The sequence below is a fragment of the Bombus affinis genome, chromosome 1, assembly GCF_024516045.1.
Source record: "Bombus affinis isolate iyBomAffi1 chromosome 1, iyBomAffi1.2, whole genome shotgun sequence".
In the NCBI taxonomy this organism is placed as follows: Eukaryota; Metazoa; Arthropoda; class Insecta; order Hymenoptera; family Apidae; genus Bombus; species Bombus affinis.
The window spans coordinates 719,706-736,036 of NC_066344.1; the positions used below are offsets into that span (position 1 = coordinate 719,706).

General features: G+C 39.3%; 1 protein-coding gene across 6 annotated transcripts in view; it reads right to left on the reverse strand.

Annotated features, from left to right (window-relative positions):
• Window positions 1-2,255: 2,255 nt before the first annotated feature.
• Window positions 2,256-16,331, reverse strand: part of LOC126916743 (protein couch potato-like) — a 179,344-nt gene continuing 165,268 nt past the window's right edge. For 4 of the 6 annotated variants that reach the window (XM_050722870.1, XM_050722862.1, XM_050722846.1 and 1 more), the window contains 2 exons: window positions 11,646-11,850; window positions 2,256-3,448 (listed from right to left, as the gene is read on the reverse strand). In XM_050722870.1, coding sequence (XP_050578827.1) covers window positions 3,416-3,448; window positions 11,646-11,850 — 238 coding nt within the window. In that variant the 3' untranslated portion in view covers window positions 2,256-3,415. The remainder of the gene's footprint in view (window positions 3,449-11,645; window positions 11,851-16,331) is intronic. The other 2 variants (XM_050722855.1, XM_050722880.1) reach the window with 2 other exon arrangements.

Below are 16,331 nucleotides of genomic sequence, written 5' to 3' on the forward strand. Positions count from 1 at the left end.
TCCGCTTATCCTTTCTCAAGCCATTTTGTACGGGATAGTTAACGCGGATTCTATCAACGGGACGATCGTCGAGCAGAGAAATATTAATTAGAGGAACACGCGTCGATGCGGCAGCTCTCCGTCCTTCGAGGAAAAAAGTCTAAGTAGAAAACGACGAGGCGATAGAAAACTATCAGGCAGGCTCGAACAGCTTTGGATCAGTTAAGAGTTTTTAATTTGAAGAAGCGTCTTCCTGTAATTCAGGACTCTGCGCGACTATTCCTTCCATCCTTTTTTTCTCTCCTTTTCTTTTTTTTTGTCTTTTTTTTTTGTTCTCTTTTCGTACTTTAATGCGTATGGTATACGTACAATACGTAATATGGATTTACGGGAGAATAGGGAGAGGGGGGAGTTCGACGTTTGAAATCGGGACAAGACGAATAATACACGGTACGAATTACAGCATGACTCGACCAACGGGAAGGCACTTGGGCAAATTACGTGCCGAGTTGGCCGTCGTATCTAGCACGCAGGGCACACACCACCTTCGTATCCTCGTTTCTGTCTATCCGCGCCACTACAAAGACAGATCGTTTTAAAAGTTACTTTTTTTTCTTTTTATCCTTATTACGAGAACTTTAACTTTCTTCCCTCTACTGCTTAATCCTATGATATGTTCGCATTCGTTATGTATATGTATAAGATTATTACGTAAATTAACACAATCATTCTATCGACCATTCGTTCATACCATTCCCTCTTTCTCACACTGACACGCTATTTCTATATTCGTATTTTCTCTCTTCGTTTCCACTCACGCTTGTCCGATTCACGCTTGTCGTTCATCGCCACTCTCGTCTAGGATATTAGACTCTCCTTAACAAGATACATAATTAAATGTATATGCTCGCCTTTTCGCGACGCGCCAATGATAAAACATAAATACACGCTTCTTAGGGCACCTTTGGTATTAAGCTTGATGTACTCGTCTTCGTCTCTTTTGTATCTCTATATTATGCAATTTCGTCTACGAGCCACCGCGCTTGCCTTCGCTCTTTCGTTTCAGTTTCGTTCTCTTCTTCGTCGGACGTTGTTCTCCACGCGAATCCCTCGGATCGTGGATCGTGGATCGCGAGCACGCGAGTTACGTGACACGAGACGAGTCACGCCTCCGTCGAATTACATCGTCCCGGGATTAATGGACGCGATTCGAGTTTGCTGGCAATTCTCGTACGAAACAGAGATGTAACGAATGCGTTACGAGTCGAATCGGCATATCCATACATACGCTTCTTCAGTTATTTATAGATACTAGGATAGGATTTCTCTCGAGTTTTCTCTGGCTGCATCACTTTTAATCTGTTAACTGGCGATCGGCTGGATCGGTTGCTTTTCAAAATCTTCGATAATTAGGAAATATATAATTCGGTCTTTTACTTTCACGAACAAGTTGCTTTCCATACGAATGAACTTACTTTTTCTTGTATTTTAAAAAATATATATGTATATATATATGTATATATATAAGTACTTTGCTTTAACTCCATGCTTCGCCATTCTTTTTACTTATGCTTACAGGTATGTTTAACTTTTCTTATTTGCTTTTCATTCCGACATAATCGTTCCGCTGCATACTTTAGTCGAATCGTCTTGCGACTTTTCGCGTTTTCGTGGTCCTCGATTTTCTCGATCGAGAAAACATCCTAACCTTTGTCTCACGCATCACAATCTCACGAATATGGACGAACGCCGTGAGTCAAGGAGTTAAAACGATACCGTTCGTTGCTGTTCGTTAAAATATCAAACTGTTTCTTCGCTATTCTATCCCCGTCGTTTTTCTCTCATTACCTTAAAAAAGTAAAATAGATATTCGTTTTCTATACTCTCCTTCGTTTCTATTACACTTATCAATTTTTTCTATACGAAACAGCAAAATAGAAATTCATTCTCTCAACGTTCGAATAGATGGGGAATATCTTTCCAAACGTTTACGTTCGTTTCAACAAACGATCCAGTTAACAGGTTAAAGAGAGCGTGCTACAACAAAACTACTCTGTCTCTCCGGGAGTAATTGCATCAACGTGCATTATACAATAAATTTCCAACCCGTTTCATTTCTCTTTCCTCTTCCAAAACAATTTGCTCGAAAACAGCGCGGGGCTCGATTTTCCTAAAAGAATCTTTCGCCACTGTGGACTCTGTATGTTCCTCCGTGTACGTGTGAACAATTATTTATATATATGCGTGCGCGTGTGACTTGAACAGTGCCTTCCTGCTTTTACGCTTCTCTCTTCTCTCTCTGTATGTATGTATCTAACGTATGTATATACGTATGTTGTTCGTGTATCTGTGTATGCGTGTAGATGCGTATACGCGAAAGAAAATGGTGTCACGAGTGTCGAAATCGCAACGTGCGACCGCCTCTGCGTAGAAATTCGCTAGAGCGTTACGACGTTTCGCGCGAGTTCGCACCGACGCGATGATTCTTCCGTCTCGTTTTCTCGCGTGTACTGTGCGCGCGTGTGTGTGTGTGTGTGTGTGTGTGTGTGTGTATGTATCGTGTCTCTTTCCTTCTCGTGTATTCTTCTCGTTTCATCTTTTTTCTTTTTTCGTATTTTTTTTTTCTTTTCTTCTATTCGTGTCTCTCGCTTCGTCGTCGTCGTTGATCGCAATCAAGACTCGGTGGAAAATAAATAGACAAGGTAGTACACGGCTAATCGAAATAGATCGATAAGTTAAGTCGTTAAAAAATATATATACCTAGGAATATCATATATACGCGATTATTTTGGGCCCCCCGCGAGTCGCGAATCTAAAACGCCGTTGCTCCGCGCAATTTATAAGAATTCTTTTTTTTTTTTGTTCTGTTTATTCTTCGTTTCTCTCTTTCCCCTACTTGTCGCGGTGCTGATTTTCGCGAGACAAGGCTCGAACCATACACACGCGGACACACCCCTGCCTTGTCTTTCGTTAATTCCTGATCTTTCTCATTTTCTTCCTCTATATGCGTGTTTCTTTGTATCTTTCCCCGTATTTTTTTTTTTTTTATTGCGTGTACGCGAATGCTTACTTTCTTGTTTCTATTTCTGTTACTCTGTTTTTCTGTTTTTTTCATTTTTGTCGCACGTGCTTTTTACTTTCTCTTCCTTTCGATATATTCCCACCCCATTTTAGTTTCTTTTCTTTCTCGGTTTCCCGTGATTATTCCTGCGCTGGCATATCGCCTCTTCCGTCTTCGCAACGATTTCTCGAGCAACTCGGTCGATTTGCTCTGGAAACCTGCTGAATCGTTTGTCGTGGATTCGTTGTTTGTCGATGTTTTCTTCGTTACCATTGCGCAAACAACTGAATCCGGGTCTCTTGATTATCGTTGCATTCCGGGGTGTAAGCACGCATGGTCTTCCCTCGTTCCTCTTACATGCCGTTGATGTCGATCTTAAGGTTGCCCGTTTTCTTCTCTCTTTGATCCCTGCAAGCATCATGAATTTAATTAAAGTACGTCCACAGAGAGAACGCGAGAAAGGCACATGGATAAATTGACCAATCAACGCACTCCAAATATTCCATAGATATTACCTAAAGCTCGATCTTTTGGTAGATTTTCCTTAACCGATCTCTAAAGGATCGAATAAGATTAAATCTCCATCTTACGATTAACTCTCGACTGGTATCGTTAAGCCATTTCAGACCGCAACGATTTATAGCTTGATCTTCGAATTTTTTATTTCATTTAACTTTAAAGTACGAAGCAAACTTTATCGATCCAACATAAATTATTATAGTCGTCTACAAGCCAACGTTACTATCCAAGGGTTAATCTTCAAAATATCGAATAAACGAAATCTATTTGTTCCACGAATATAAATATGGCTATGCTTTAAAGGAGGATTAAAATAAAATAATACTTTCAACGAGTACCAACAACGAGTTTAAGCCGATAAGAGACGGTAAAATCAAGCACGAACGGAAATAGTACAAGTTCTGCTTACTCCGCGCCCTATCGTTCTAAATCGTTCGTGAAAAGCAAAAGAGAGATAGAGAAAATAAAAGAAGAACGAGTAGGACGGGACACGAAATTGTTGTCGGCGTTCGTTCGACGTGAAATCGGAACGGATGAACCAAGTATGAAATGAGCGTTCGCTCGGCCGTTCATCGCGCCTCGTTTGTCTCCATTCCGCCGCTTTCACGGTTTTTGTCCGCGATACCTCTCGCTGATTTACAGCCGCGAGAAGGATTGTTCGGAGGCCGATCGCGCATGCGTTTTCCAAAATCGCCAAAGTAAAATCAAACCGTTATTCTCCGAAATCGACCAATTTCTATTACTTGAGATATTTTTCCATTATTTCTTTCTTTCCGGTTATAGGTACAATATGCCAAGGTGCTTTGGAAAGAGAAGGTCGTACATTTTTTACGGTCTTGTTCGATGGTGCGGTTTAGCTGGGAAAATACATTTTTTTTATTTAAACTTGCACGAATTTGTATTCTTTCTTATCGAAATATACGTTGAATCCACGTTGATAGGTGGAACTTTGAAATTTCATACGCGCATACATATAGAAAGTTTCTTGACGAATAAGGTTTTGTACGTAGACGTTTATTAGTTTCCGTTTTAATTTTCTGGTTTATAAGACAAACGTGGAACGATTCGAAGGGAAAGGTTATTTAAAATTTACCTGACAGATTCGTCTTTTTTTTAATAATAAATCCTCTTATCATCTGTACAAACTCTTTGTAAATGCAATTGAAAATATGCAGATTATAAATTGAAATATCTAAGTCACTGATATAATACGCATACATATGCGGTAATTTCAAATATTCTATTACGAATAGACGTTATAAATTCAATAATTTAGTCAGAAATTACGTGGAAATAGAAATTCTACGATAAAAAATAGAACAAAAATCAGTTAGTTCAGTCGATTTTCTTAAAAAGGAAGAATATTATATCGTGCTACGTTTACAGAAAAAGAAATCATTTTACGTGGCTGATACGACGTTACATATTTGCGTGTAATCAATTCTATTTAGAATACGTTCGGAAATTAACCAAAAAATTCTGCTTCGTTTTCCCATATCACGATGTATCCACAGGTAACTAAACAATTTGTCCGCTCTACGATCACACGTGTAAAACATCTTCGTCGCAACACCTTATCAATGTCCTCCACGAATCGTCTCTTTTCTTTCAAAAACTTCCGATCCTTTCTCCAAAGCACCGTGCACAATTCAATTACCGTGAAACAACCTTGCTCGTATCCTTACGTCTGAATCGACAATCGCAAAATCGACAAATCGAAGAAAACCCGTTAATCGTGGCTGTTAGTGGTCGTAGTCAGCTATGATCGCGGCTACGAAAACGAACAGAAATAAACGCTCGTCGAACATCCGGTTTTCGAGAGGTCGCGCGACAAGTTTACCGATTCACCACGAAGCTGTTGGTCGTCGCGTTTTAACGAATCCGTCATTGTCCCGCGGAACGAAAGCAAGAGACAACCTACATTTCATCCCTTTGCGCCCTCGTGAGCCTCTTTCCACGGTTGACGAAGAAGAGACGCCTTGCCATTGAGTAATCTACGTACCTCGTTAGGCCGTGGCTGCATCCGGACTGAAAAGCACTCTCTTTTTTCTCTTTTTTCATCTTTCTTTTTCAACGGCAGCTTTCGGGGATCCTTGGTCGTGGAGGAAGGAACGAAAGAAGATACAGGACGGTCGCGTCGCTTTTAATTCACGTCGAAATCACGGAGAAAGGACAGAGACGGACGGAGATTTACGGTCGCGTATAAAAATAAGTGGACGAGACAGTGGAAATAGCTATCGATCGAGTTTCGTTAAATCCGGCTTGTTTACGCAAAAATGTTATTAATTTCGGTTACTTGTTAAATAATTTATTTACTACGAAGATACAGAGGGCGAGTCATAAATGCATGCTCGTACTTCAATGGACGAATGTGCACACTGAAGTAAGTAAAAAATGTCTTACGAATATACGTATGTCCTACATACCTCGGTTTGCGAGCGATGCGTTGTGCATCGACACACGCTACCGCCTGCCCTAAAGCCCACGCTACACGTTGAAACATGCTGCGAACGTTGCGACGCTTATATTTCACGAATTCTGCATCAGTTTCTATTTATTTCCGCGTTATCGATCCTTCTCAGTCAGTGATCCGATACCAACGTCGAAACGCGTGTTTCAAAATGTCAACTCTAACATTATTCTGATTGACGAGAGGTAGACGAAGATTACAAAGAAATGGACGAAAAAGTGGTTAATCGAGTGAAAGAGATTTTTTAAATACGCGCCATTAAAAGAAGTAAAAGTGAACCGAACGATTACGTAGAAAATATTTATGTACGGATGATTCTGCTCTTCGACATCTGTTGGATAAAGTTCGTTTAATCGAAAAACAAAGTACAACAACAAGAGACGCGGTTAGTGCAGAAGTTGATGCGCTCAGCAGCGCCAAGATTTTAGCCACCGGAAAGAGTTACGAAGATTTAAAATTTAGTACCGCAATTTCACTGCTATTATCGAAGTTTCCCGACGATTCCCGAACCTTCTTGAACCCTCGAAATAAATTAGGAGCCTTCTCGAAGATTCCCCAGGGATTCCTTTCGGAAGGAAATTTATTTCCTACGGAATTATATTCGAGAAGCAGATTCATGCATCGATACGAGTTGGTTTTGATACCGATACGCATCTACGTATATCGTAAGTTGTATCGTGGAACCTGGGTGTCGATGCATCGCAATACGTTTCAACGTGTTGAGCTTCCTTTGCATCGAGTTTCGTACTCGCTCGAAAATGTCAGGTATTCATCGAACACTCTCGAATCCATTTTATATCGTTTCTCGTAGATCGTTTACCTGCATTGTTCGTTTACGTTGAATACACGATAGATCTTAAATAACCCAGAAACAGAAACCTAAAGGATTTGTCTTCGCTCTACCTGTTTGCAAAGATGCTATTAAAGAATGTTCTTATCGTAAGCAGGAAACGAGGCGAAAAATTCGAATATTTTTATCAATCAGCCACTACTATCGAAGAACCAGGGGTTCCTTCGGACTGTCCATATATATCGTCGATACTTGCTCGACTAGATGGATCGATATATATTGTCACTGCATCATGATCGTTGATATTTATCGACAAATCGCAACGATGTTGAGAACCTTGAAATATCGACGATATCGTTGATCGTCCGAGGGCATAAGACGTTTTTTTACTTATTTTAACGCGTAAATTCAACCTTCTTGAAATACGGACATGTATTTATGACTCAGCCTGTATAAAGCTAGCACCAGTTCGATCGAACTTTATCGATAACTGTCTGTCCACTTATTTCTGTCGCCGACTGTATATAGCAAGGGAGACAGAGACAAGGAGCGAGAAAGTGATTCTAACGCGTCGGATATTCCTTCAGCAGCCACGTCCGTCTTGGTCGCGCCGCTTCGAAGGCGTCTCCGTTCCGGTTTTAGGCGAGATGAATTAACGACGACGCGTTTCGTTGCAACGTTGTTGCCCAGCCCCCAAGCAGATTCTCTATCGATCTCCCTAATTTCACCGAGGGGAAGGTCGGGCAAACTGGCCTGCTTTTTTAGACAAGAGACTCGGTCTCGCTCGATCGAATCGTATTTTCGCGAGGATGATGCGTTGCTTCCGCGACCTATATTTTTGGCATTGTTGGTTGGATGCCGTTCTAGTTCTAGTTCTCGTATATTACGCCGTACGTTAGCTAGCTCCGGTTAAGACAATTACAGGGTAATTTTGTTCTTTGCACTTGCGTTATTTAGAATTTGCGTTACCTAGAAGTTTACGATGAAATGATTTCATACAATTTAACGAACAATTTAAAAGGAAAGCTCTAGATTTCGTTTCACAAGTTTCTAACGATGACGTATTTGCGATATAGCATTTTGTCTTTAATTCTGGTATCTTATCGCTCTAATTTGGATGGTTGACTAATACGTATAAAGTAGAATTGTTCGTGTACAAATTGTCGAAATAAAATTTGTTCCTAACTAAATGTTTATTAAATTTGTTTCCCTATTAAAAAGTAAGAAATATCAAGTATCAAGAACTGTAAGTAATTGTAAGTACGATTGGCAAGAAAAATGGTTAATATTTTTGTTTCGAGTTATAAACGATCTCTATGTCGTGAATGCTGTTAAATTAGGGTCGTAGAGAGCAAAGAAAACAGAAAAGAGATCGCGAGCAATCCGGATGCTATACGTCTTCCACGATGATACGAGAATTTATTGTAAGACCACGATGATGTACGATACTTTGCTTTAGAAGCGTGCCACGCGTAGATTCTTTGCGATCACCGATTCCACTCGTAGTTTCCACTTGCTCCATTCGATTACTCAAGCAATTTATCTTTACGAATACAAATTGAAATACGCAGTCTTTACGTCTCTCGTATTTATCTTTTCCATAACGATTACGAGAATAAATAATGATTAAATAATTAGTACCAGCGAAGTGGAACGACGTTTAATAATCGAATATTTACGCTGGATATTTTTACAACAATGTTAAAAAATGTTTTTCTAACATGTATTTCTTTCTCATATTAGAACGAATTTAAATAATTTCCTGTTTTATTACTATTACGAGGATATATATTCACGTTAATTATTTATTTTCATATGTAGGTGTTTCACAATTTTTTGTAATAAAATTCCATACCGTCGTTGTTTCTTCATAACGGGGATATATTGCAATATCGCGATAATCTGAAAATATTCGTACCTAAAGAAGGTTTAAAAGCGTTAAAGTTGTCCTATTCTAACGAACTTTATCCATATTAAAAATATTTCACGATCTTACGGCTATCTTAAAATTACAATAACTTTACAAGAAAATCTAAACATGTATTCATATCGTACGTGTATTTTTCTTAGTTCTTGTTAATAGAATTCACCTGTCTGGTTATTCTTTTGCAATTAGTCATCGTTTCACAGTTATCCGACCTTCCCCCGAGAATCTCCAGCAACAAGATCTCTACGAAAAGCGCGGCGGGATACGGTGCAAGGGTGTCGCATATCAAAAGACCACGTTCAGGGAAGAAAACACAAAAAAAGAGGAATGTAAAACAGACAAGAGGACGGAGCAAAAATGAACGAGTAAGTACTATGCGTCTCAAGCAACACAGCGAAAGACCGAGCGGAACCGGAACGAAAATCGACAACGGGAAACGAAGGACGTGAAAATGATAGAGTTTCCTATTACAATTTTCTCATATTTTCTGTTTGAGAAAATCATTAAAATTGAATTTAATCTGTTTTGAATAAAATATCTTATCAGGAGACGATGTTTGTATTTTTCCTTTTTAATATAATACTATTTTCAAGTTTGTTTAAATAGCATTGTATTTAGCGTTATCGCAATACTGTTTGTAGAGTAACACTGCTATGATGTGATTAATATAATAGCATTGTTGTAATACTATTTTATAAACAGCGTTACTTTTTCAGCTTTATTCCAAGTACGTATACAATTAATTCTGAAACTATGTAGATCATGCAAAATCATCGAAGGCCACGTAGAATCGCTATAAGATATTCTCATCGAAACAGAATAAGTTTCGTTCGAAAAACTTCTTCGATCAATGAAATAGTCCGAAGGATCGAACGTTCTTAGACTTAAAGAACTTAAAACGTTCAAAGTATATAGTTAAATTTAGAAGTAAAAAGGTACTGCGCGTTATATCAGTATGTCGAATAGGTCGATTAAAATCTTCCAAATAAAAACGACAACGTAAAAAGGGAACAAAACCAAGGATACGACAAACGAATCAGCGTAGAGGCGATCCAATAACCTCGAAGAGCAAACGTCGAACAGAGTCAAGAAAGACAGAGAAAAGAAGAAAAAGAAAAAACAAAGGAAAGAACAAAAAGCAGAATGTGGAAGAAAAAGTTAGAGATCGGCAAGTTGTGCACGATCCATAGGCGATTAGCGGCAAATAATAATTGGCAATTGGCGATACTAGTGGACTCAGCTAGCTCACGATGCGTCCGGCCATCGATCGTGATCGAGGGATTTACGCCCGATCGATCGTCGCGCGTTTTCTACTGCCAGGAGACATCGTGCGACGTGTCTTACCGACAAGGTCGATCTAAAGATCGATCGAAATCGAACTGTGAGCTAATCGATTGCGAGTCTATCGCTGAGGCCACTGTACTGTAGGGAGCTGTGGTAAAATGCCCCTGAGAATTATCGGGAAAGTGGAAAAATATTTACAAATGTCATTACGTGCTGTTATGCTATTGATGTACGGGTTGACACTGAAATAGCATCATCTGGAAAGGGATGATTCCTCCTGAAAGAAGGTGATCGAAGAGAACAGAGTACATTTTTATTACGTTTTTATCGCGTCTTGAACAGCAGGTGTCTTCGAGAAAGATAATCTACTAAAATAGGTTTTAATATGGGAAGCGCTGGGACGCTCGTCGATATCTTTGAATGTATATCGCGTGTGTTATATAAAACGTTTTGAAATTTCATTAGAATGACACGCGATTATTATAATTATGTTGGTAAGTTTTGAAGGAAATCTTCATCTTATGCGTTTAAGACGGTTGGTCGTGATGTATACTAATTTTTTTGCCGAATATATATGATTAGGGTAAATAATTTGTAACTTTCACGTACATTGGCAGATTGATCAAAAAATTGACCAATGCGATCACGACAGTCGTGTTTTATTATAACGTTAACGAAAGTTTAAAACGTCTTATACATAGCACGATATACGTATCGAAGTTCTCTATGATAAGTTCTCTTTCGTGAGTCGCTCCGTATAGAGAATTATTTTTGTATTTAATTAGAACGAAGGAGTACGTAAGGAGAGATAAACACAGAAAAGAGAAAATACAAGGGAAGCTCGCTTTCATCTACGATACGACGATTGCCTTTACTCTCAAGAACCGAAGCGCTACGCGCGGGAAATTTACTCTGTGCTCTTAAACTTGCTTTCGTTCAAAAAACCATCCCGTTTCCAATTCTGCCATGATTACCAGGTCACCGTAAAATGCGTGACAGGAGAGCAAATGGAGGCAACAGTGACACATCCGGTCAAGCCTGTCTCGATGGTTCCTACTTTATAAAAGTGGAGAGGGAGCAAAAGTAGCGACAAGATCCTCGTTCTTTTCAGAGGCATTTCGTCCAACTCCCCACGGTAATACTACAATGTCCGGCAACGAAAACGCAGATCTGTGCTTCGTGCAGTTTCATTGGAATCTTCGATGGTTTTTCGTTGATGGATCGAATGGTAAAACGAGATCGTAAAAAAGAAAAGTGGTGCTGCGATGGAGAGAGGAGAACGAAACGGTATCGAGTGACAGACGAGGATCGACCGAAGGGACATCGATGGCCCATAAAAAAATTCCCGATACCTAGCCCTCGGTTGGAAATCGTAAGGACGAAAAGGAAAATAGCGGGATACGAACGAAAGAGAAAATGCAAGAGAATATTCGCGATGATCGCAAGGGTGTCGTTGATCAACGAGATAAGGAGTGGAGATAAGGGAAATATCTTGACAAAAATCGAGATAAAATTCGAGATAACGTAAAGGATGTGTCGCACAGGGTCGCTGCGTTTTCGTCGGGATGTGTACAGGATGTCTGTAGCGGCTAGCGTAGCATAAAATGAAACCTACTTCGATCCAGAGATTTGTAAAGCCCACCTCGGCCATTTTTGACTTTGCATATTCGATTCGTATTGCTCCCCGGTCGGAGGAGAGGAGAAAGGATCCTTGGAGAGTGGCCATCGCCTGGGCCGCGTAGCGAACGTCTTGGTATTCGACAAAGGCCACTGGCGACCCTCCCTTCGTGTGCATACGAAGCCGGGAGAAACCAGGAAAACTGTGCATAAATAAGAGAAGCGTACAATACGTGCTCTAGTTAGTTATGACAGACGGTACTCTGGTCAAAAAGAGAAGGGCCTCTGTGTGTGTGTGTGTGTGTGTGTGTCTGTGTGTGTTTACGCGTGTATTTACGCGTGTGTTTGTTCGTCCATTTCCATGTTATTGCCATGTCGAGAAACTGCGGTGACGCTGATCGAACACCGTGGAACGAGACATCGTGACATATTTCAATGCAATTTTCTTTGAAGTCATTGAAAGGTGATCTCGTTTGCTAGAGATTGTTTCGATGGTTGGAGATGGAAGAAAGATTAGTAAGGACTAGATACAGGAAGAATCGTGGTTGCTATACCGTACCCGGTATTGTGTTTGATCGATCAAATATTCTGCTTTGCGGGATTCGCGAAGAAACTAAAACACGCCAATTTTGAATAGACAAGTGCGATAGATCGATTTGATACAGAACGATTGAACAGGTAGATGATATTTTACAATTTGTCGTTTCATTTTGAAGATAAAAACAAAATTTCGGATGTAATTCGCGTATGTTCGTTATCAGGCTACCGTTTGATGCAACGCGGGAACATTTAACGATACCTTTATTAAGAACGATCAAAGACAAAGTGTAAAAGGCTTTCTTCTAATCGACGAAATTCAGTTTGAACGTTAGCGGAACAGGCTCATCGATTCGTCATACTACATCGTTCTTGGTAAGATTTAGATCCGTTTGGCGTGTATGAAGACCGATTACCGAGGAATTTATATCCCAGCCGGACCGATCGGCTGGTTACGACGCCATTAACGGAAGTATCGATATCGATTACGCTTGATTTACCGCGATTCCACCAGGCACCGTGATAACCACGGTAAAATTCGATTCTTCCAATTACGGCACGCGTCCATTATGGTGGACTTGTCGATAGATACTTTCGTTGCTTTCTTTTTTCACCTCCGATGGAAAGAAACCGGCGAATCGTCTCGCGATTGAAGATCGTTTTAACATTGGCACCATACATGCGATATTTCTATTAAGGATATTTGCTATTTGCAAATATTGATCGAATAACGATTGCGAATTCGATTGCGAATTGCGAATTTTGTCATTAGATGGTAATGACAAAATCCTTAAGTTCAATCACTTAGTTGCCAATCCAATATCGAAACGCGCGTTAGGATATGCGATAAATATATTCTGATCGAAGTGTTAGCATTTTTGAGCAAATATTATATATTCGCGTTAAAAAGTTCGTATTTGTACCGAATAGTAAACGTGGTTTCGATTCGACACTGTAAACCTATAGGTATCAAAGTTATGTGTATGTATTGGAAAATTAAAAACCTACGTTCTTGATATACGAGTAATTATTTTATGGAAATTAAGCATCTCTGATTCATATTTATTCAAACGTACATTTATTAACATATCTATTTATGTGTATCTCATTCGTGCAAAAGTTTCATGAATTCAATACGCCTGTATTGAATTTATCGTACGCGTATATTTAATTACACACGTACAAATTATCGTCCTTTTAAATTTCAAATTTCAAATAATGTATAAAACCTGAAACAATAGAAACTTTATGTTGCTTTAAACAGATAAAGTAGAAAAAAATGAACAACTTATACGAAATTTCTATAAAACGATTAATACACACGATATTATTGAAACGATACAAATATCCAAATATTAAATAACGCGTGTATGGAGCAGGAGTCAAAGTCTCATTGTCTTTTCGTGCTCGCGATGCTCGTTCGCTGTTTTGTGATACGATCACCGTGTGCGTTGGCTGCGTATACGTGTATGCGTATATTAGAGTGTGTCGATCAATGCCACTAAATATCTCGATACGTGGTTACGGGTACTAGTACAGGTGCGTCTTACGGCTACGAGCTACGACTGGTGGCAAAAAATGAATCAGCGAATGTCAGTGATGTACGTTTCTTGGAGGCAGTGCTGTTAATCCGGTTTCAAGAAGCTCTCTTTTAGATACGTTTGCAATCGTATTTAAACGCTAAAACTACCAACAGTCGAAATAAGTGAACCGTAGTGATTAATAGAGATATCGAATTTTGAGATAAATTTAAATTTTATAGAATTCTCTAATACAATTTGAAAGAAACGCTCTGACAGAATTTTAAAGAATTTTCTGTCGCAGAAATTTTTAAGGATTTTCCGCGATTTTATTCTGTAATTTTGTTACCTGTAATTGCTTTCCCGTGATTTTTCTGTGGACGAAGACTACCTTTTTTCCTTTGATTTTCTCGGTACGAGTTTGATACGCTAGTCGATGGTAGTTCTAGCGTTAATATACATATATGTACAGACGAAATGGAAAGCCGGTTAAAACGTTCAACCGTGAATGTTAATCCCCTGTAATATCAATGTAACTTAAAAGTTACATAACCACGTGTCTACTTCGTTTAAAATTTCACTTCACTCGCTTACTGTGTTATACCGTGGTATTTTATTGACACATTGTGCCAGCACCAAATTATCCATAAACAAATCTTTTCCCTCTCATAAAAGAACCCCTTCAGAGGGTTAAAGACGCGTTAAAACGCGTGTATCGTACGGAGAGATAGAGTGAGAATGAGAGAGAGAGAGAGAGAGAGAGAGAGAGTGAGAGAGAGAGAGAGAGAGAGAGGAAATACGGCTGATTCGGCGCTGACCTATATCGCTCTCTTAAATTTCTAGTCGCGTAATTGTTTCCAGAGCGGAGTATGGTAGATTTGTCATTTCCAGTTCACCGCACTATGGCCTGGATGTTCTTGTAAAAATTCCACAATTTTGTCTATGACGACAATTAATGTTTGATCTTTGATTTACCATCTTGCGATTCTCTATGGATCTGCAGATACGATAAATCTCTGTTTCATTTAAGGGGGATTAGTAAGCGCGGTATTTCTATAGAAACTTCGTATTTGTATTATTTATTCATTCGAGCTGAATCGAATCAATTTGGAGAAGATCGATCAAATTTTTGGGGGTCGCTGAACTAAAACAAATTTGTCATATAGAGTGACTGCAAAAAATGTTTGCGCATATCTCTATTTTCTAACCAAGCGATTTTTATTAGCTTCTACATTTTAGTTTTGTACGAATCATCGCTAAGTGATACGAAACTTTATGTTCTTGGATTTAATCGATTAGTGTGCAAATACTACGATAAATAATGGCGTGAAAATGCTTTTTGTAGTCACTGTGTATCAAGGCATCGAAAGAAAGAATCTAACGATTAAACTAGATTAATTAATTAAATCATATAACGATCAAATGTGCACAAAAAATTACACCTTAATACCAAAATCTTTAAAAAATCTAAGTCAGTTTATATAACAAATTATGGATACACCTGAAACGCAGTTTCCTTCCGTTGTGTGTGACAGAGTTCCCCAACTTATAATCCTCGAGAGGTTGCCATAAAAGAAGGCTTATATTGTAATTACCATCCTAATGAAAGCAAGCCTTTCTTTTAAAAAGAAATTAGTAACGAGAAATTGGTAATAATTAGGAACGAGAATTACATACCATAATTAAACATAAATACTTATATGAATAACATCTATATTAAGAAACAAATTAGAAACGAATTAAATAAAATATGAATGAAAAACCAGTAAATAAGTTCCCGCGGTCAGGAAAATGGGTCGATGTCTTTATCATCGTATTCGTTGAAAGGATAAAACGACCTTTTTACCGCGGTATTCATACGTTATCCGAGAGATGGCAAAAAGTGATAGATTTCAATGGAACACGCTTCGATTAATCCTTCAAGTACGAGTACGTTTTTATAAATCGTTCCCTCCAAACGCAAAAAATGGCAAATTCAATGCAATTATCGATACGCGACGTCGCTCGCCAACGATAGACGTGTTTCACGAAATTTTCGTTTTCTCGTCTATCGACGACAGTCGTATTTAAAGTCATTAAAGCGTTAAAGTCACTAAAGCGTTCTTATCGTATTAAATATATTTTCGCGAAAGGTCGCGAGAACTTATTCGTACGACTGACAAAGAGAGTAATACGCAATGAAAATATCGAAACTCGAAAAGGAAGAAAATAGAAGTCGATCGACGTACGAGACGTCCGGTTCGAAATTAAAATCGCTAAAGGCTAAACGGGGTCGAGTCATCCCCCTGTACCAGAAACCAGCTCGCCATTCACGGTGTAAGCGAAACTGCGGGCCAACGGTTCTTGTATCGCGATGAATGAACTGGATATGACGTCAGTCGTCCGTATCTGACGCAACGTGTTCCGTATCGATTTCCTCTTTCGCATCGGCGCCGAAATAGCCGACAAGCATAGAAACCGCGAGTCGAACCGCGCGCCAGTTTTCTTTTCGCTTTTCTTTTTCGATGCTTTCTTCTTCCGAGGTTAAATCGACATCGATTCTCCCGTTTTCCGTCCTTTGGCCTTTCCTTCTCCCCGAAACGAGTCGTCGATCGTTAAAGAACGCGGGCGGAGACGAGCGAAATCGA